General features: G+C 44.8%; 1 protein-coding gene across 1 annotated transcript; it reads right to left on the reverse strand.

The window, feature by feature from the left end:
* Window positions 1-20872: 20872 nt before the first annotated feature.
* Window positions 20873-21673, reverse strand: LOC105705335 (elongation factor 1-beta-like). Its single transcript, XM_064368660.1, has one exon. It carries the CDS (start codon window positions 21603-21605, stop codon window positions 20928-20930), a length of 678 nt encoding a protein of 225 aa, XP_064224730.1. The 5' UTR covers window positions 21606-21673; the 3' UTR covers window positions 20873-20927.
* Window positions 21674-21889: the final 216 nt, after the last annotated feature.

Raw genomic sequence — 21889 nt, forward strand, 5'->3', positions numbered from 1 at the left:
GGGATATAAATTGATCACATTTTTAAAAGTTTTTTTAAGCTATATATATAATATATATGTAATTATTTATATCATATATATATGTATAATTAATCCACCTTTAAGGTGGATGATCTACTCAGCTGAAGGTCTTAAGACTTAAATCAGTAGACTTGAATAAAGCAAATGATCCTCCTTTAAGGTGGATGATCTACTCAGTTGAAGGTCTTAAGACTGAGGACCAGTGGAAGAAGGAATACTGCCTCCAGATGTCCTTTGGACTCGTGCTGCCGTATATATAAATAAAATAGAGATGGGGTCTCACTATGTTGCCCAGGCTGGTCTCAAACTCTAAGGCTTAAGTGATCCTCCCACCTCAGCCTCCCAGGTGTATTCCACCACGCCCAGCTAAATTGGTCTATTTTTGAGAGCAATTCAGGAGAATCTATCAAAGTTTCAAACACACTTATCCTTGGACAAATAACTGCACCCATCGTTATTCTGTTATTCTAGAGCAACACTTCCACATCTGCTTGAAGAAACTTGTGCAAGGAACTTGCTGCAGCATTGTTTGAAATCATAGGAAATTAGGAGCAATCTAAATGTTTATCAACTTGTAACATATATTTGCATCTGTTTATGCTATGGAATACCACGTCGAAGGAAAAAGAATGATATGAATGTACTGACAGAGACTAAGACATATTGTTAATTGAAAACATATGCAAATGAAAAAAACAGCTGTTTTGTCAGCTACAGCTGTTTGCTGTCCGAAAAGCAATTGTCAGCTGCCTTCTTTGATGTTGTTCCCCCTGGTGGTTGAAAGAGTTCAACACTGACCGGCCTTTCTAGCTTCCACTGCATCTAGAAGTGGGCATGGGACACACGTGGCAAATGAAACATACGGAAGTCTGTCGGTGGGTTTCTGGGAAATATTTTCCTGATGAATGGCTGAGTACAGCAGCCCGTTCCTCCTTTTCCTACACTAGACACACAGGGATGTAGCAAGTGGACTGTGGGAGGAGCCATCTTGCAGTTGCAAGGTCAAGAACACGAAGGAAGGCCCCTGAGAATTATTGAAACAGGCTGGCCATGGTGGCTCATACCTGTAATCCCAGACCTATGGGAGGCCGAGGCGGGTGGATGGTTTGAGGCCAGGAGTTTGAGGCCAGCCTGAGCAACATGGCGAAACCCCATCTTTACAGAAGATACAAAAATTAGCCAGGGATGGTGGTGCGTGCCTGTAGTCCCAGCTACTTGGGGGAAAGAGGCAGGAGGATCACTTGAGCTCAGGAGGTTGAGGCTGCAGTGAGCTGAGATCGCACTACTCCTCTCCAGCCTGGGCGACAAAGTGAGATCCTAGCTCAAAAAAAAAAAAAAAGCATCACTAGGACAGTGGCGTCACCTAATGTTACCGAACCACTGAGCTAACTCTCAGACCTACTTATGTTCAGAATTCTGGGATTGTGAGTCAAATAAAAACACTATATATTTAAGTCACTTTTCATAAAAGCTTCTAGATGAATGCATTTCTAACAGATACGACCCCGTATTGGTATAGGTACACCCATGTAAATGAATAAAGATTTGTAACAGTTCACGCCAAATCGTGTATGACTACAACTCTGGAATGAAATGGGATTGCTTTTTCACTCTAAAAACTTTTGTAATACTCTGATCTTTTCTTTTTTTGAGATGGGCTTGCTCTGTCACCCAGGCTGGAGTGCAATGGTGCAATCAGCTCACTGCAGCCTTGAACTCCTAGGCTCAAGTGATCCTCCCACCTCAGCCTTCCCACCAGGTGGAACCACAGATACGTGCCACCATGCCTAGCTAATTTTTTTTTTTTTTTTTTTAGAGATGGGACCTTGTTATGTTGCTTAATAGTTCCATCACAAAGAAAAAAAATGGTCAATTTGCTCTCTCTTTGTTTAATAAAAAATAAAACATAAAATTAGTAGAAAATTAATTTAAACATTTTTCAAAGCAGGGGTAAAAGTTTATTAAAAAGCTTTAGGGTCAGGCGCGGTCGCTCACACCTGTAATCCCAGAACTTTGGGAGGCCAAGGTGGGTGGATCATGGTGAAACCCCGTCTCTACTAAATACAAAAATTAGCTGGGCGTGGTGGTGCGCACCTGTAGTCCCAGCTACTCAGGAGGCTGAGGCAGGGGAATTGCTTGAACCTGGGAAGCGGAAGTTGCAGTGAGCTGAGAACGCTCTACCACATTTCAGTCTGGCGACAGAGCAAGACTCTATCTCAAAGAGAGAGAGAGAGAGAGCCTTAGAACAGTAAGGAAAGTACACTTGGAAGAGTGGCGAGTGGACGACTTGAGAAACCAAGCAACCAAGTGCGTGGCTTGACCTCCTGACTTGGGGTTTTCTACATTGGCATACTTCTGGGATCCTGCGTTACTTCTCCCTGAGATCTTACTGGGAAGCTGCGGATCAGTTTCAGGTGAGGATCGGGTATCTCTTAGGAGACTGCCTTTCCCTGGGACCAGCTGTGACCGGTTAATTAATAGATTTTATGATTTGGGAGGTTTGGGTTTATAGAAAAATTGAGCAGATAGTACAGATCGTTCCTATATACATTCTCCCTCCCACTGTTTCCATATTTATTAACATCCTGCATTAGTGTGGTATATGTGTCACCATTGATGCGCCAATACTGATATACTATTATTAACGGAATTCTATGCTTTATGCTAAGGTCACTTTGCGTTATAGAGGCCTATGGGTCTTGATAAATGCAGAATGTCACGCATACACTGTACATCATACAGTGTCACATGGCATAGTTTCGCTGCCCTAAATTTCCTCTGTGTTCTGTCCACTCATCCCTCCTTCTCCCCACCCTCCATCCCTGGCAACCACAGATACTTTTATTGTCTCCATACTTCTGCGTTTTTCAGAATGTCGTGCGGTTGGAATCATACAGTATGTAGCCTTTTCAGATTGGCTTCTTTCAATTAGCCCCAGATAACGTTCCATGGTCTGAACATGCTACAGTTTACCTGTTCACCTACTAAAGGACATCTTGGTTGTTTCCGATGTTTGGCCATTACAAATAAAGCTGCAACAGTGAGCCAAGATGTCGCCATTGCACTCTAGCCTGGGCGACAAAGTGAGACTCCGTCTCAAAAAAACAAAAATGAAACAAAACAAAACAAAGCTGCTATAAACATCTGTGTGTAGCTTTTTGTATGGGCATACGTTTCAACTCAATTGGGTATGTATCTAGGAGCACAATTGCTGAATTGTACAGTCAGACTGTGTTTAAATTTGTAAGAAGCTGCCACAGTGTCTTCCAAAGTAGCTGTACCGTTTTGTACTTCTTGCCAGCAATGAATGAGAGTTCCTGTTGCTCTTGTATACATCTGGTATTGTCAGATTTGGGGATGTTAGCCTTCTGATAGGTTGCAGTGGTATCTCGCTGTGGCCTTCATTTGCAATGGTCTCCTGACGTATGTTCTCGCACATCTGTTCATATGCTTATTTGCCATCTGTTGCTCTCTTTTCATAAAGTGTGTAAGCTAGGTGACAGCCGGGGTCTTCCAGTCCCTTGGAAATCAGATAAGATTTATTATATTTCTTATCCCAAGCTCTGTGAAAGCGCTAATGCCGTTTTCAGATAAATGTAGACTAGATTAGACAAGGAAAGACTCATAGCAGTGGATGAGTTTATAATACTTAACATTCTTTACACATGTAAAGTATTGAGTGTTTTACAAATGCCTTCCTATGCACTATCTCATTTAGACTCGGGAATAACCTTGTCTCAGATGGGCATAGCAGGTATTATCCCATTTTAAAAATCAGAAAGGGGACCAGGTACAGTGGCTCATGCCTGTGATCCCAGCACTTCAGGAGGCAGAGGTGGGAGGATCGCTTGAGATCAGGAGTTTAAAACCATCCTGAGCAACATAGCAAGACCCCTTACCCCTATAAAAAATAAAAAAATTAACTGGGTTCAGTGACGTGCACCTGTAGTCCCAGCTACTTGGAAGGCTGAGATGGGAGGATTGTTTGAGCCCAGGAGCTGAAGGTTACAGTGGATATGATTGCGCCACTGTACTCCAGCCTGGGTGACAGAGCGAGGCCTTGTCTCTTAAAAGAAAATCAGGGTAGTTAGGTGAATTGTCCCAGCTTATAAAACTCTAAGTGGCAAAACTGAGACATGAACAAAGTTTTTATTACTCTGAGGCTAAAGCTCTTTTCACTATGCCCCTAAATTCCTTCAAGAGGAAACCTGCTCTTATCCCAACAACCTGGGAGGGCAGTAGCTATCAGTGTCTCCTGCTGCTGCGAAGGTCATTAACATTTCCAGGTCCACACAGCCAGGAAATCTGAGTTCTTTTTGACTGCATCCAGGAACTTGATTTGGGGTGGAGCTGGGGTGTGGGGTCTTCTCAGTCCCTTCCAGAGGGGCTTTGATCACATCCTGCTTTGTGTTGATCTCGAAGGCTGGACATTCAGAGCAGGGTCTGGGGCAAGGGGGGTTCACCAGTTAGTGAGAGAGGAGTGCACTGAGCATGTTTTTCTCTTCTGATACTTTGACATCTTGGGGTCTTGCTGACACTGTGGGGACTTCCCCTTCCAGAGCTAGCCAGTTTCCAGGAATAATAAAGGACTCCCATCCAGAAGCAGGCCTTTCATGTGCAAACCAACCAATCCAGAGCCCGCACCCCACCAGAACCCCAAAGCACAAATTATAAGCAAACACATTGATGAAATAAGCACATCAAAAATAAGGCCTTTTTTTTTAAGAGAAGGACAACATACGTAGGCGTTAGTCATATGAGAGACTGAAATAGGTATCTCCAACATTGAAAACACAAAGGCTAATATCCAGAATATATGAGCAAACTGCAGATCAAAGACAAATCAGACAGAAAGATGGGGAATGGTTATGAAGAGAATAATCACTGAAAGAAAAAATGGAATGACTAACAAGTCTATGAAGAGATGCATAAATTCCTTAGTAATCAGAAATGCAAATTAACACAACAATGAATGCTTCTTCACAGTCATCAGACTGGCAAACTAGTAAATGGGATAATGCTAACTGTAGAAGAAAATGAAAATGTAGGAAAACAGGAGTGGAGACAGGAATGGGCGCTTCAGAGAGATGCCCACTAGTACTGGGGCAATGGATTATGGGTATATACTGTTGGATGCTTAACTTGATTTGTCAACCTGATCAGGCTATAGTACCCAGATATTTGGTTCAACGCTTTATTCTACATGTTGCAATGAATGAAGACATTTTTTAGATGTGATAAGCATTTAAATCAGTAGACTTGAATAAAGCAGATGATCCTCCTTAAGGTGGATGATCTACTCAGTTGAGGGTCTTAAGATGCCTCCAGATGCCCTTCGGACTTGAGCTGCCGTAGCACCTCTTCCCTGGATCCACAGCTTGCAGCCTGCTGGCCTTCTCATATGATTGGGCTCTGTGTCTCCACCCAAGTCTCATCTGGATTTGTAATCCCCACGTGTCGAGGGAGAGACCTGTAATCCCCATGTGTTAAGGGAGAGACCTGTAATCCCCACGTGTCGAGGGAGAGACCTGTAATCCCCACGTGTCGAGGGAGAGACCTGTAATCCCCACGTGTCGAGGGAGAGACCTGTAATCCCCATGTGTTGAGGGAGAGACCTGTAATTCCCACGTGTCAAGGAGGGATGTGAGTGGATCATGCGGGTGGTTTCCCCCAAGCTGTTCTTGTGATAGTGAGTGAGTTCTCTTGAGTGCTGGTGGTTTTATAAGTACTCCGAAGTTCCTCCTTTACTCTTCTCTCTCCTGCTGCCTTGTGAAGAGGGTGACTGCTTCTTTTTCTGCCATGATTGTAAGTCTCCTGAGGCCTCCACAGCCATGTGGAACTGTGAGTCAATTAAACCCCTTTCCTTTATAAATTATCCAGTCTCAGGGAAGTTCTGTATAGCAGTGTGAAAACAGACTAATCCGCCTTCTATGCAAATTTTAGGTTTGCTAGTCTTCACAATCATGTGAAGGAATTGCCATTCATTAAAATCAAACTCTCTCTCTCTCTCTGACCATATCCCTAAAGTTGATATGTTAGAAACTTAATCGCCAGTGCAACAGTGTTAAGAGGTGGGACCTTTAAGAAGTGATTAATGTCAATATCTTGAGAGTGCATTTGCTATAAAAGTGAGCTTAGCTGGGCGAGGTGGCTCACGCCTGTAATCCCAGCACTTTGGGAGGCCAAGGCGGGTGGATCAAGAGGTCAAGAGATCAAGACCATCCTGGCCAACATGGTGAAACCCCATCTCTACTAAAAATACAAAAATTTGCTTGGTGTGGTGGTGTGTGCCTATAATCCCAACTACTCGAGAGGCTGAGGCAGGAGAATTGCTTGATCCCGGGAGGTGGAGTTTGCAGTGAGCTGAGATGGTGCCATTGCACTCCAGCCTGGCACCTGGAAATAAAGCAAGAGTCTATCTCAAAAAAAAACAACAAAATTGAGCTTAACCTCCTCTTGCTGTTACCCTCTCTTGTCTTTCCATCTTCTGCTCTGTTACAACACAGCAAGAAGATCCTTGCCAGATGCTGGCACATTGATACTGAATTTCCCAACCTCCAGAACTGTGAGCTGAATATATTTTTATTGCTTATAAATTACCTAGTTCATGGTATTCTGTTATAGCAGCACTAAGACAATACCCAATTGGCTCTGTTTCCCCGGAGAGCCCTGACTAATACGCTTGTGCTGTAGAAATCTCCCTTTTCCTGGCCTGGCTCCATCCCAAGGCAAGAGAGTAAAAGTTTTCTCTCTGGGGAAAGGAGGTAGTTTGAGCCCCCAATCCTGACATTGGCCGGATTCCCTCTCTGTTCCACACGGTGAAGCCCATCAGTCAACAGGTCTCGGCAGTGCACCAGACATTCAGTCAGCGTTTCCATGCCTCATTCTTACAATGGTACAGAAAGTCAAGATTTCTGGATATTTGCAGAATGCATCTGGCATGAAAGACAGAGGCCAAAACAAACAAAGGAAAGGAACTCAGAGGGAAAAGAAGCAATGCTGGGAGGAAAACACTAACAAATAAAAAGTTAGCCACCTCCTCAGAAATTAAAGAAAATGATCAAATTCATGGAATTAAAAATTAAAGAAATGACCAAATTCACGGAACAAAACCAAGAGGACTTAAGAGGAACACTTATAGAATATGAAGAGGTTTTGGAAATTTAAATATAACAGCAGGAATTTTTTTAAATGCTAGAAGAGAAAGGTAAGGAAGTTTCCAGAAAGCATAACAAAAAAGAGAGAGAAAGGATAAGAAAATGAGAGGATTAGTCATGGAGAATAATTTATGTCTGGTGGAAATTCCACAAATAAAGAACAAGAAAAATAACAGGGAAATAATTATCAAAGAAATAGCACCAGGCATGGTGGTTTACTCCTGTAATCCAGCACTTTAGGAGGATAAGACAGCAGATCACTTGAACCCTGGGGTTTGAGACCAGCCTGGGCAGCTTGGTGAAGCCCTGTCCCTACTAAAAAATATAAAAATTAGTTGGGCCTGGTGGTGCACACCCGTAGTCCCAGCTACTTGGGAGGCTGAGCGGGGAGGATTGCTTGAGCCTGGGAGGTCAGAGCTGCAGTGAGCTGAGATTGTACTACTGCGCTCCAGCCTAAGCCACAGAGCAAGACTCTGTCTCAAAAAACAAACAACCCACCAACGATGACAAAAAACCACTCTGGGCCCAGGATAATGAATGAAGAGAAACAGACTCATACCAGGGAACGTCTTCATGAATATTAGGGATTAAAGAAAACATCCCAGAAGTTTCCTGAAAAAAATATTAGGTCAAATAGCAAAAGATTTGGGACTCAGAAAAGCAACTGACTTTTCAACAACAACACCGATATGAAGGCACCGATATGCCTTCAAATTCTGAAGGAAAATTATTTCAAACAAGTGTTAGATAGATGGGCAAACTATCAATCAAAATAAAGACACTTCGACACACACAAGGTCAAAAAAAGGGAATTCCCATTATCTGATCTCAGAAAGCAAATGAAAGGTTTATTCAATTAAAGTGAAGAAAACAGGGACTGTGTTATGTGAACGAGGAAAGGGGACTTCCCGGGAGAATGAAGCAGTCCTGGAGGACAGCCAGGAGGAAGAGCTTGGAGGATGTGTCTAGAGCAAACAAAACAAACATGTGACAGGTTTCTAGATCTCTTGGACCATGAGAGGAGTTTGGCAGATGTATTGGAGAGTTTTGGATCAAAATTACTGAGCAGTACGTATTTAATAAAAATCTAAGCCAAAGTGGCCGGGTGTGGTAGCTCACACCTGTAATTCCAGCACTTTGGGAGGCCGAGGTGGGCGGATCATTTGAGGTCAGGAGTTCGAGACCAGCCTGGCCAACATGGTGAAACCCCATCTCTACTGAAAACACAAAAATTAGCTGGGCATGGTGGTGCACACCTGTAATCCCAGCTACTCGGGTGGCTGAGGCATGAGAATGGCTTGAACCCGGGAGACAGAGGTTGCATTGAGCTGAGATGGCACCAGCGCGAGACCCTGTCTGAAAAAAGAAAAAGAAAACTAAGCCAAATTAAACAAACAAACCAAAAACAGAAAAAAAGGCACTTATTAAATCTAGGGGAAAAAGATGTGAAATGAAGAAAATATAAATATATAAGCCTCAGATATGGGCCATATTTCCATAGAGGCCATTGAATAATTATTTCATTAAAATTTGTTTAAATATTTATTTAATTAAAATGAAAATGAATTAAAACTGGGAGATGAGCAACTGAAAGGATATGAACTGGTATTCTAAACCAGCCAGATATGGTGGCTCACGCTTGTATTCCCAGCGTTTTGGAGGCTGAGGTGGGAGGCTCACTTGAGCCTAAGAGTTTGAGACAAGCCTGGGCAACGTGGCAAAATTCTATCTCTACAAAAAATACAAAAGTTAATCCAGCTTGGTGGTGCAAGCCTGTAGTTCCAGCTACTTGGGAAGCTGGAAGGGTTGATTGAGCCCAGAATTTTGAGGCTGCAGTGAGCCATGACCATGTGACTGTACCCCAGCCTAGGCAGCAGAGTGAGACCCTGTCTCAAAAAAAAAAAAAAAAGTTAAGAAATAGCAGTATATGCATTTTATGAGATATGCAGGGGTAAATAATGGGAAAAAAAACTGAAAGAGTTGAAAGTTGAGCTTGGGGTTAGGACAGAGGATTACTTTTGCGGGGCATGGGCATAATGGATTATAGCGCTATGTGGTATTTTACATGATGTGCAAGTATTATTTTGGTAAGATTAACGTTTAATGGAAAACCCACACACAGCCCTTCTCATCTCCTTTCACTCTGCTCCTCTTCAGAGCCAAATTACTTAAAAGCATCACTTGCACTTTTTGTGTCCATTTCTTTGCATTCCACACATTTCTCAGTCAAATTCAGTCTAGCTTTCTGCTCCTCATGCCGCCCGAACAGCCCCTGATAAATTTGTCAGGGATCCCTGCGTTAATGGCAACTCCTACTTAAGCCTCGTCGGACTTGACTTCTTGGCTGCATTTAACTCTATGGCGCACTCAGCCGCCCCTCTTGAGTCTCTCCTTGGCCTCAGTGATCCAGCACTTGGTCTCCTGGCCTGCCTGCCTTGGAGACGTTCCTTCAGGCTTCACTGCCTCTGCTTGGACACCACATGCTGCTTTTCTTCAAGGGGTGGGGCCCTAGGCTCTCCTCTCTCTCCATGCTCTCTCCTAAGCCCATCTTGTTCAGTCATATCTATCATCTGTCTACTCCAGATGTCCTGGAAATTGTCTCCGCCTCAACTTGTCCTCTGAACTCCAGGTCAGCACCACCCTTCGAACAGCTCAGAGTTTTCCTCAATGTGAACATGCTTCAAACCACATTCCTGACTTTTCCCCTAGTCCTGATCCTTTTCCAGCAGCCCCCTGTCTCCACCACCATCCAGATGGGCAAGCCAGATGCTCAGAGCCACTCTTCACCACTCCTCTCCCTCATCGCCTTACCCAAGTACCATCAATGGTAGCTTGAAAATGTTTCTCAAATCCACTCACTTCCCTCTACGGCCACCACGAGCACCAAAACCAGTAGCAACCTTGTTCAGACTGTGTTGTCTTCCCTGAACGCCTGCAAATGGGACAGCAGTCAGTGACCTTGTGAATGCACAAATCTCATGTCACTCTCCTGCTTCCAGAATAGGTAACGCCTGTAGCATGGCCCCTGCACCTCGTCCATTCACTCTGCTCCACTCACCTTGGCCTGATTTGGTGCCTCCTACCTTCCGTGTCCCTCACACCACAGACCTTTTACATACTCCGTGTTCTCCTGCCAGAACCCTTCAGCCTTGCCTCAATTCCTAGCAGTGCCTGCTCAGTCCTCAGATCTGGACTTAGGCATCACTTAGCAAGGAAGCTGTTCCCTGGCCGGGACAAAGCTCCTTATGACAGCACAGGCTCTTTCTCCTGCGAAGCGTCTGTCACAGTCTCAATTTTATACAGCATGTGCCTTGCATTAGTGCCCGCTTTTACTATTAAACTGTGTGCACCATGAGGTTGGAGATTCTACCTGCTTTTGCTCACCATTTATCCCCAGGACTTAAAACACTGTCAGACTTATAATAGGCACTCCATAAATATTTGTCGAATGAATTGGTGACTACATAAATCGCTTTCCTACGGGGCCTTCAGCACAGCCCTGATCTTCATTGCCTTCTCTTGAGGCTGACAAAATAATGCAGATGGAAAAAAATGGCCTGAAAACCCGAGTGAGTCTAATGCAGATGAATCCTATTAGACTCCGCTATAAAGAATGGTTTTTGACTTTCTGGGAAAGGATCCAGTACAAGGAAATAACATGCTCCAAAACACACTCCTGACTTTGTCCCTAGTCCTGATCCTCTTCCAGCAGCCCCCTGTCTCCACCACCATCCAGATGGGCAAGCCAGACACTCAGAGCCGCTCTTCACACTCCTTTCCCTCATCCCCTTACCCAAGTACCATCACACAGCTGTGTCCGAAGTCCAGCTTGGATTTGACATCATCCCCATTTCCTTAGAGCTCAAGCAAAGCTCTTGGTATTTAAGATGCCAAAATCTTGCCACATTTGTGAGGTTTGAATTTTTACACCTTATTTACATGACGGGCAGGAAGAAAGTGCCTGGACTTGCCGTGTCGGCCTCCTCACCCATATGATGGGCTCATATGGGGACCTCTGTCTCCCCCAGGAGCTCACAGCCTGTCTCATCCAGGACAGGGCCTGAATTGGGAACACGTTTGGACCACAGAACCTCCTGCTGAGTCATCTGCCTCCAAACTTTGGAACAAATCCATTAAGGGCAGCTTTGGGGAACCACGGAATATTTTTAGGTGCCTGCTCACTTCATGCCCCCTTCTCTTGAGAATCCCTTCTGCAGAAGGGCAGGGCTCAGCTAGCACCATCTCAGGTCACAGTTGAATGGGCCATCAGGGGACAACTCATGGAGTGTGGAGAAATGAGATGATCCTCCTGGAACAGGCTGGCATGGAGACTCTTCTCTCTTGTAGACAAGTCAGGAGGCCATATGGAGTCAGGGCTGGCATGACCTTTCCTTTGTTGTGCACAGAGAAACAGGGCAGGCTGACGTGCAGAGAGACAGGCTACAGTACAAGAAGACAGGAGACCACTGGGTCACATTAAGGTGAAGAGGATAACCTCAGTCCTCAGGCTTCCAGTTCCTGATTCCAGTCCCTCATGAGGCCTGGATGTGTTTCCCACCCTGATATTCCGTGAGATACCCCTGCATCCTTCCAGTGGATTATTACCATTATTATTATTATTATTTGAGACGGAGTCTCACACTGTTGCCTGGGCTGGAGTGCAATGGCATGATCTTGGCTCACTGCAACCTCCGTCTCCTGGGTTTAAGTGATTCTCCTGCCTCAGCCTCCCAAGTTACTGGGATTACAGTTGCCCACGACCACGCCGGGCTAATTTTTTGTACTTTTTATTAGAGACAGAATTTCACTATGTTGTCCAGGCTGGTCTTGAACTCCGGACCTCGTGATTCACCCACCTTGGCCTCCCAAAGTGCTGGGATTACAGGCATGAGCCACCACGCCCGGCCATCCTTCCAGTGGATTCTAGTGTGTGCTTGAGCATGTTGATACAAACAGAGACAGAGATGAGGTGGGGAGGAGGGTGCATTGAGAGACATTTTTCTTTTCTTTTTTTTCTTTCTCTTCTTCCTTCCTTCTTTTTTTTTTTTTTCAGTGTCTTGCTCTGTTGCCTGGCTGGAGTGCAGTCATACGATCATAGCTCACTGCAGCCTTGAATTCCTGGGCTCAATCGATCCTCCCATCTCAGTCTTCCAAGTAGCTGGGGCTGTAGGTGTGTGCCATTATGCCTGGCTAATTATTTTATTTTATGTAGAGATGAGGTCTCACTATGTTGCCCAGGCTGGTCTTGAACTCCTGGCCTCAAGTGATCCTCCTGCCTTGGCCTCCCAAGTTACTGGGGATAGACATTTCCAAGAAAGAAATGTCAGTTCTCCTGACACACTGGAAGTCGGTGTGTAAATGGAAAGAGAAGAGGACCCTGCCATTGGCTGAATTGTGCCTGGTACTGTGCTAGGAACCTCCCATGGAGCACATCTCTTTTGAATTGTAAGAACTTTCTGTGGCAGATCTTCTCACCCTCATTTGACAGACAGGAATCAGAGGTTCAGGAGGTCAGCCAACGCTGTAGTCTGTAGGTCACACAGCTAGTAAGTGACATGGAAATGGATGTGGAGCCAGCCCTGGAAGTAAACACAGCAACTGCAGTGGCCCTGGCCCAGACTGGCCAGCCGATGAGAAGTAGGGGGATGGCTGTGGCCATCATGTCCCTGTCAAGGGAAGCAGTAGCATATGTGTCTGGTGTCCTGGTTATGCCTGGTCATTATTTGTCCACACTACAGAATGCATCAAAGATGTTGCTTTTGCGGAAAATTCCTTTTGTGCCCCTCAGCCTTGTATCGTTTCCTCCTCTGACACGACAAGGTATAATTAACATTCTAACCTCTGCAGGCAGATGCCAGTCTGATCCATTGCTCAGAGCAGCATAGATCTGTGCTCAAGTGACTGAGGGGTTGATGCATTTCCCATTGTGGGTGGGGGCAGGGAGATGGGAGCAGGAGAGAGGAGGAGGGTGGTGTGCATTCTGGTTTCAGGGCAGGAGGCATTTTGCTTTTCCCTCCTGATGCCTTGTCTGTAGGTTCCTACCTGAGGCACCACATTTTCTCAGGAGCCAGGGCTGACTGTGGTACAAGCTGCCCTTTGGATGCACAGCACAAGCCTGGTTTCCATGGGAACATCTCAGGAGGAGGATGCAAGGATTCCAGGCTCTGTGGCCTTGGATAAACAATGCATTGGATGCTTCTGAGAATCCCAGAAGCTTCCCTCTACTTTCTCTAACACTGCTTACAAAAAGCAGCTGAAATGAGAAATTAGGTCCATGCAGCTTTTAATATGTAGAAGGAAAAGCCTATGTGTTTATTTAATAAACCAAGCGTGAGTGGGGGGTTTGAAAAAACATGTCTGTCAACCTGCTTAGAGGGACAAAGAATCATAGGAAGGAATTCTAGTGAGGGGCTGCTAGGTTCTTCCAGGCTTCTCTCTGACACCTGTCTGCTCAGTCACCGCCTGACTTAGCAGCCTCTGCAGTGCAGTTCACGCCAGAGCTGGGGCAGTTTGCTTCTTAGCTAAGGGCTCATTCATTCATTCATTCCCACATTCCACCACCATTTATAGAACACCTACCCAGTACAAGGGACTGCACCACTAGTTGGGGCCTGAAGAACATGAATGGAACTCACAGCCCAGCAAGGAAGATAAATAGTGTGAGAAGTGTAAATTACAGATGGATCCAGATCCAAGGCTGAAACGATTCAAGCTCAACCATCAGGATGTTTTTGTTAATGGTCAGCCCTTTCCTTCCTGCCCTGGTGGCTCCTGAGTGCTTTGGTGCTATAGTTAGGGGACAACAGCCTTACTCTTTTGATATGGTTTGGATCTCTGTTCCCATCCAAATCTCATGTCAAATTGTAATCCCCAATGTTGGAGGTGTTCGTGCCTTGTGGGAGGCAATTGGATCGTGAGAGCAGATTTCCCCTTTGGTGCTGTTCTTGTGATTGTGAATGAATTATCACGAGATCTGGCTGTTTAAAAGTGTGTGGCACCTCCTCCTTCGCTCTGTCTTTCTCCTTGTTTGGGCATGTAAAGATGTGCCTGCTTCCTCTTTGCCTTTCACCATGATTGTAAGTTTCCTGAGGTCTCCCCAGCCATGCTTCCTGTACAATCTGCAGAATTGTGAGCCAATTAAACCACTTTATAAATTACCCAGTCTCAGGTATTTATAGCAGTGTAAAAACAGACTAATAGATCTTTCTACGCCACCAGCTAAGGATTGGAGCCCTGTTGTGGAACCCCTGTGGTCCCCAAGACTTTGTTTTCAGCTGCCTTTCAGCTTTAGTATGGTAGGGCAAGACTATGGGTTTTAAGTCCAAGATCTGGGGTCAAAAATATCCCTGTCATTTGCCATGTGGGTGATGTCTGAATCTTGATGTCCTCATCTGTAAAATGGAAACATCTCATAGGGCTGTTTGAGGGATAAATGAAATAATATCCTGGCAAAGCTTCCTGGCACCGTGCTTTGGCATATGGAAAGAACTAACTATTGGTCTCCTTCCCTTCAACTTTGTCTCAGATTCCCATCCCCTTCCACTTGTTGCCAACCGTTGCTTGCCTGTGACCTGGAACTCTTACTACCTGGGTCTAGGGTTACTTGCAAAATGGCACCTTCCTTCTAATGGATATTGCAAAGGTTAATGTATGTGTTAACTTGACTGAGCCAAGGGGTGCCCAGACTAAACATTATTTCTGGGTGTGTGGATGTTTCTAGGTGAGATTAGCATTTGAATCAGCAGACTCAGTAAAGGAGTGCCGTCTGCAATGCAGGTAGGTACCATCCAATCTGTTGAGGATCTGCACAGGACAAAAGGAAGAAGAAGGAATTCTCTCCTTTCTTTTCTGCCTCACTGCTGGAGTGGGAGCATCCCTTCTCTTCCTCTGCTGACTGTGGAATGGGTTTTATGTCATCGACTCCCATAGTTCTCAGGCCTTTCAACTTGGATCGAGCTACGCCACCAGCTTTTCTGGGTCTCTAGCTTGCCAATTGCAGATCGTGGGACTTTTTAGTCTTCATAAAACCATGAGTCAATTTCTATAATAAATCTACACATCTCTCTATATATATCCTATTAGTTCTGTGTCCCTGGGGAACACTGACTAATACTACTCCAAAGGAGAGTGAGATCTCCAGCTTCTGGCTGGTCCCATAGATAAATTGTTTTCTACACCTTAGAGCTTTCATGACTCCCCTGTGTTCTATTCGGTTGTAAAAGAATAGGCAACGATGAGGTTCCTATGAAGGAACTTAATGAAATGAAGTATATGGGAAAAAGTCTGTTGAAAAGACACTCCCACCCAGCAAAAGTAAGGTGAAGTTCTCCTCCTCTATGCATTTAATTGATAATTTATGTTTCTGTTATTCCCTGAATAATGCCACTGCTCCACTTCTCTGAGTCTTAGTACATAGAAGGATAAATATAATAGGTATGTAAAGCCTTCAACTCAACATTTACGGGGTCATTAACTTTAAGAGAAAGCAAAAGCTGTGTTGAACGTGACTGCTGACTTCTGAAAGGATATGATGTTCAGGTCAGGGCTGGCAGCACAGGGAGCCTCCTATGAGATGTGATTTCAGTTACATTTTCTGACCCCAAATCTCTCTCCTTACTGTCCTAGTGCCTGAAGTTCCAAAGTTAGAAGATTGCCCTTTTGCTCTTATGAAAATGTCTCCGTTCCTGGCAAATGCAATTGAATGAAGTTGTCATGGAATGGTCATTAGGGATATCCTGGGACATGTGGGAGCCAGGACAGGTTTGCTGACTTAATCTCTTCTTCTGGTATCGCTCTATGCTGTTGGCCTGAGATGGCCAGCTGAGAGCATGGCCTGAGGCACTGAAGGACTGCACAGGAGAGGGAGGTGGTGCAGACACAGGACAGAAGAGTTGCTGATGTGGGGAAACTGTTTAAAGAGACCGTGCTCATGTTTGACGCTTCGGGGACAGAGGCAGGGAGGGTGGCCTGAACTCGAAGGCAGTTCATGGGTGTCTTGAAGTCAGGAAATCATGACACTGAGAAGTCAGCATGAGGGCTCTGGACCAGGACAGAGTGGGCAAGCCCAGGTGCTAAACCAAGAACCCCAAGCTGAGGTGAGGCTGGAGGTGGAAAGGAAGGCTGAAGGAAGCAGGAGACTGGACCGGGCACAGCAGACACTGACTTAGATGCCAGGGCTTGCAGTGATGCTCTTATCTTGGAAGCTGGGCCATTGAGACCTTCTGCTAGGGGTGGGCTCTTAGGATGGCAGAGCCAACTGGGCCCTAGGAGCACAGCAAAATTGCATTATGACTTCTGTGGGCCTGAGGCATGGGCCCCTTTGGTACCCTGAAGCCCCATCGGTACCTTCACGGGCCCCTTCAGTACAGTAAAAAAAATATATCTAGTTTTTGTTTCTGGCTCTGGCACAGAGCTTCTGTAGAAAGTAAAAAGTTCCTCTTCCAAGTTTCCCTTCTTGCTAAAGAATAAAAATAATAAATGTCAGAAATAATAGTTTCTTTTAAAGATTAACTTTCATCAAAGCCTTCTTGCTTTTTGCTAATAACTCTTTGTTAAGCTCTATCCTATGTAGCTGTTAGACATAAAGAAATAAGTACATTCTATGTCCTTGTACTTTACTGAGACATTTGTGCTAGATGTGCTCACAGGCATGTCCCAGCTTACAGCCTATGCCCCTTCTTTATTTAGACCTCCTCTTTTTCTTTGTTCTCCATTGCCTTTACCTATTTAGATTAGTTTTAAGTTATTAGCCAATCAAGTTCAGTTTAGATTGTGAGGTCTGGCTTCAACCAATTGAGATCAGACACAGCAGTAAAGACCCAATGAGTAAGGACTACATATGCCTGCCTTGCCTTTATTCGTTGTATTTTCATGGCAAGATAGCTAATGAGAGCACCCTTTCTACAGAAAGTAAAATTGCCTTGCTGAGAAAACTTTTTGTCTGAATGCTAATTTTTTCTTGCATTTCCTAGGAATAAGCATTCTGTCTCTAATAGCTTCAAACACCCTTCTAATTTTCTGAGTAACAGGAGTGTCTTTTGTTATTCATAATAAGCCCCTTTTGACCTAACCTGAGTTGATGTTAATGCAGTGACTCATCACCGGGGCCCTAGATAGATAGCTTCAGGATGGGAACTGGTCACTAGGAAGACCAGCCATGTGATTAGAGGGTGAGAACATTCAGCCCTATGCCCCGACCTCCAGAGAAGGAAGAGGCTGGAGATATGTCCAATCACATGGCCAATGGTTTAATCAACCACACTTACATAACAGAACCACAATAAAAACTCTGAACAATAAAGCTTGGAGAGCTTCTGGGTTGGCGAACAAATTAAGGCACTAAAAGGATGACGGCTCCTGACCCAACAGGGACAAAAGCCCTTGTCCTACCTACCTTTCCTCTTTGTGTCTCTTCTCTGTGGCTGTCCTGGTTTTATCCTTTATAATTAACATAATAATAATAAGTATCGTGATTTTTTGAGTTGTGCAAATTATTCAGTGAATTGTCAAACATGGTGAGCAGGTTGTGGGAACCCCCACATTTGTGGTTGGCCAAGAAGAAATGTTGGGAGCTTGGGGCTTCCCAAGACTTGTGGCTTGTATCCGGAGTGGAGGCGGTCCTGAGGGACTGAGCTCTTCACTTGTGGGTTCTGTGCTAACTCTGATTAATGTCAGAATTGAATTGCAAGAAATCCAACATATCAGCAAACTGATGTCAGAACATGGCCCCATCCTCCATAAAAACATTAAGAATTATAATTGCATTGATATAAAAGAGAATGTAACCCAGCTGAATTCATTATTACTGTGTTTATTTAAAATATCTGATTCTAAGAGAAATAAAACATTCCCATTGGTCCTAGACATTGTGCCTGGTGTACCTAATGGAGAAGTTGGCCCTGTCCTTCAGGGTACTTCGAGGGACAGTGCTGGGTTTCAGAAAGTGGTATGAGAATGGAGCACAGCTAGGTGCCCAGAGGAGGACAGAGAATGAGGTTGAAGGAAAGATAGGTAATAGGGATGCCTTCCTGTTGTTGTCGGGCTGCCTCCGTATTCAACATGTTCTATTTATTTATTTATTTATTTATTTATTTGAGATGGAATCTCACTCTCTCACCAGTCTGGAGTACAGTGGCGTGATCTCGGCTCACTACAACCTCTGCCTCCCAGGTCCAAGCAATTCCCCTGCCTCATCCTCCTGAGTAGCTGGGATTACAGACATGCACCACCACACCTGGCTAGTTTTTTGTATTTTAGTAGAGATGGGGTTTCACCAGGTTGGTCAGAATGGTCTTGATCTCCTGACCACGTGATCCACCTGCCTCGGCCTGCCAAAGTGCTGGGATTACAGGTGTGAGCCACTGTGTCCAGCCAACCATATTTTTTTCACAACAACCTGTATCCATGCTGTCATTGTGACAGTGATTTTGGTGTTGGGGTAGCTTTTTTTTTGTTTTTTGAGAGAGTGGGTCTTGCTCTGTCACCCAGGCTGGAGTGCAGCGGCATCGTGATGGCTCACTGCAGCCTTGACCCCCTGGCTCAAGCAATCCTCCCACTTTAGACTTCTGAGTCGTTGGGACCACAGGTGTGTGCCACTATGCTTTGTTAATTTTATTAAAAGACATTTTTAAAAAAAGATCGGCCCACTGTGTTGCCCAGGCTGGTCTCGAACTCATGGCCTCAAGTGATCCCCCTGCCTCAGCCTCCCAAGTAGCTGGGATTGCAGACATGAGCAACCTTGCACCTACCTCCTTGGGGAAGTTTACAAACACTGTTTGGAGCTGTCCTCACTGGCATAAGGGCAAATGTCTAATATACTAGAGAGTGAAGCATTATCTTAGTTCAAATCTAACAGAGAGATTTCACAAAGCTTTAACAAGCTAGACTCCCCAGTTCCCTTTTACAAATCCTACCCTCTTCCTAATACAACAGTGAGATCACACACTAAACATGGAAGGGGGGTGGGAGGGAAGGCCATTAAAATATGGAAGACTCACAATCTGAAGTTTCTGGTCCCAAGTTGTCCACTGGCCTAATTGATATTCCAGCAATGTCATGGCCAGGGTCTGGGCAGCCTCTGCCCCAGCCAAACAACTTACATTATCTGGATGGGCATATATTATTTTCCTCTGTCACTGTATTAGTTTGCTATGGCTGCCACAGCAAGGTGCCACAAACTGGGTGGCTTTAACAACATAAACACATTCTCTCCCAGTTCTGGAGGCTGGAAGTCCAAGATTAAGGCGTCAGCAGGGTTGGGTCCCTCTGAGGCCCTCAAGGAAGACTCTATTGCATGCTCTCTGCTGGCTTCTGCTGGTTGTTGGCCACCCTTGTGTCCTTGGCTTGTAGAAGCATCACCACAGTCTCTGCCTTCAGCTTCACATGGGGCTCTCCCTGTGTGTCTCTGTGTCCAAATCTCCCCTTTTTATAAGGACACTGTCATACTGAACTAGTGGCCTGCTCTACTCCAGTATGACCTCATCTTAACTAGTTCTTTCTGCAATGACCTTAGTTGCAATGGCCCTATTTCCAAATCCGATCACATTCTGAGGAACTGGGGATGAGGATTTCATATACATTTTGGGGGACACTAGCCCCGTAGCATATACTTTCATTCATCCATGTTCACTGGGAGGCTCTGAAGAAAGCAAGTGCAAACTCTGGGTCAGAAGAAAAAGTAAATGAGGACTCTGGCTCAGTGAGCTGGGGAAGGACAGGAACAGAGAAGGACCCTAGGCACACATCGGGCCATTCATGCTTCTTTCCTCAAAGACCCTTGGCAGGGATTGACTTTGAACAGTTTCACTAGAAATGAATGAATTACTAGACCTCCTATTCTCATTCCTGCAGGCTTCTCTATGATTAATAATGTTACACTTGAACAGTGCTTTGCTTTCTCTAAAAATGGCTTTTTATATTCACAGTTCTTTACCACCTCATGTGAAAAATTCACTTCTTGTAATCCAAAGCCCCTTAACTTCTGAATTTTTGTTGTTGTGGTCTTGTTTCTGTTCTTGAGACAGTCTTTCTCTGTTGTCCAGGCTGGAGTGCAGTGGTACTATCATAGCTCACTGCAACCTCAAACTCCTGGGCTCAACCTCAGTCTCCTGGCCAGCTGGGACTACAGGCATGTACCAGCAAGCCCAGCTAATTTTTTCTTTTTTGTAAAGATAGGGTCTTTTTATATTGCCCAAGTTAGCCTCAAACTTCTGACCTCAAGTGCTGCTCCTACCTCAGATTCCCAAAGTGCTAGGATTGATGTGAGCCACCGCACCTGGCCATTCCAAAATTATAACAGGTTCTCAGTCATAAAACAACAGATACCATCTTGGGATAGTTTCATAAGAAAGAAGATTGAGTCGGAGACAATGGGGAGCTTGCTGACTCTCTAGGAGGGCTGGAGAACCAGGTTTACAGGGTGTACATCCAGAAACAAATCATACCGCAGTCAGGGGGACTCCTCGACTCAGACCGGATTTCCTTTGTTTTAAAGGCTGGCCCATATTCCACTGTGTATATATAATGCATTTTCTTTATTCATTCATCTATCTGTGGACACTTAGGTTGATTCCATAACTTTGCTATCGTGAATAGTGCTGCAATAAACATGGGAGTGCAGGTATGTCCTGGCCATACTGATTTTATTTCCTTTGTGTAAATACCCAGAAGTGTGATTGCTGGATCTTTTTTTTTTTTTTTTTTTTTTAATATTTCAAGCTTTTATTTAAATGCCATGATCCAGGATGGATTTTAGATCTTGTTGAAAGCAGCCACATCCATGGACTGCACATAGTCCTCAAAAGCAGTGATTTGCTCCTCCAGCATATCTGTTCCAACTTCATCATCTTCAACTACACATTGTATTTGAAGTTTCTTAATTCCATTTCCCACCAGAACTAGTTTAGATGAGCCCCAGACTAAGCTGTCTGCTTGAATGCTTCTGACACACTCGTCTAATTTCGCCATATCTGTCTCATCATCCCAAGGTTTCACATCCAGTAAGATGGAAGACTTGGCAACAAGTGCAGGTTTTTTGGCTTTCTTTGATTCATATTGTGCAAGACGTTCTTCCCTTAGCCTCTTTGCTTCTTCACTTTCCTCCTCATCATCAGATCCGAAGAGATCAATGTCATCATCATCTTTACTCTCTGTAGCTCCACTTCCTGGAGTGTCTTCCACATCCACAGGACCATACTTGCCCAAAGCTTTCTTCACTCCTGGCAGGCTGGCCTTTTCCTTTTCATAAGACTCGATGTGATTATACCAACGCAGGGCATGACACAAGTCAGCAGGCGGTGGGCCGGACACTGCTTCAAATACTGCCACATCTGCTTGTGATAGCACATACCCCTCGATGTAGCTCTTGTCTGCCAGGTAGTCGTTGAGCTCCTGGAGGCCGGCGGGGCTTTTCAGGTCTCCGAAACCCATGACGTCTGCTAGTATCCGAGAGCTGGGGAGCAGCAGAAAAAGAGAGCGTACGCCAAGAGAGCCCCGTGCTCAAAGAGAAAAAAGCGATTGCTGGATCTTATGGAAGCTCTATGGTTAATCTTTTGAGGAATCTCCATGCTGTTTTGCTTAGTGTCTGTCCTAATTTATATTTTCACCAGCAGTGTGGAAGCATTCCCTTTCCTCTGCATCCTTGCCAACACTAGTTATCACTTTCCTTTTTGATACTGGCCATGCTAACAGGTATGAGGGAGTAGCTCATCATC

Source organism: Aotus nancymaae, unplaced genomic scaffold, assembly GCF_030222135.1.
Source record: "Aotus nancymaae isolate 86718 unplaced genomic scaffold, 86718_ANA_hifiasm-v0.15.2.pri h1tg000079l, whole genome shotgun sequence".
Taxonomy (NCBI): domain Eukaryota; kingdom Metazoa; phylum Chordata; class Mammalia; order Primates; family Aotidae; genus Aotus; species Aotus nancymaae.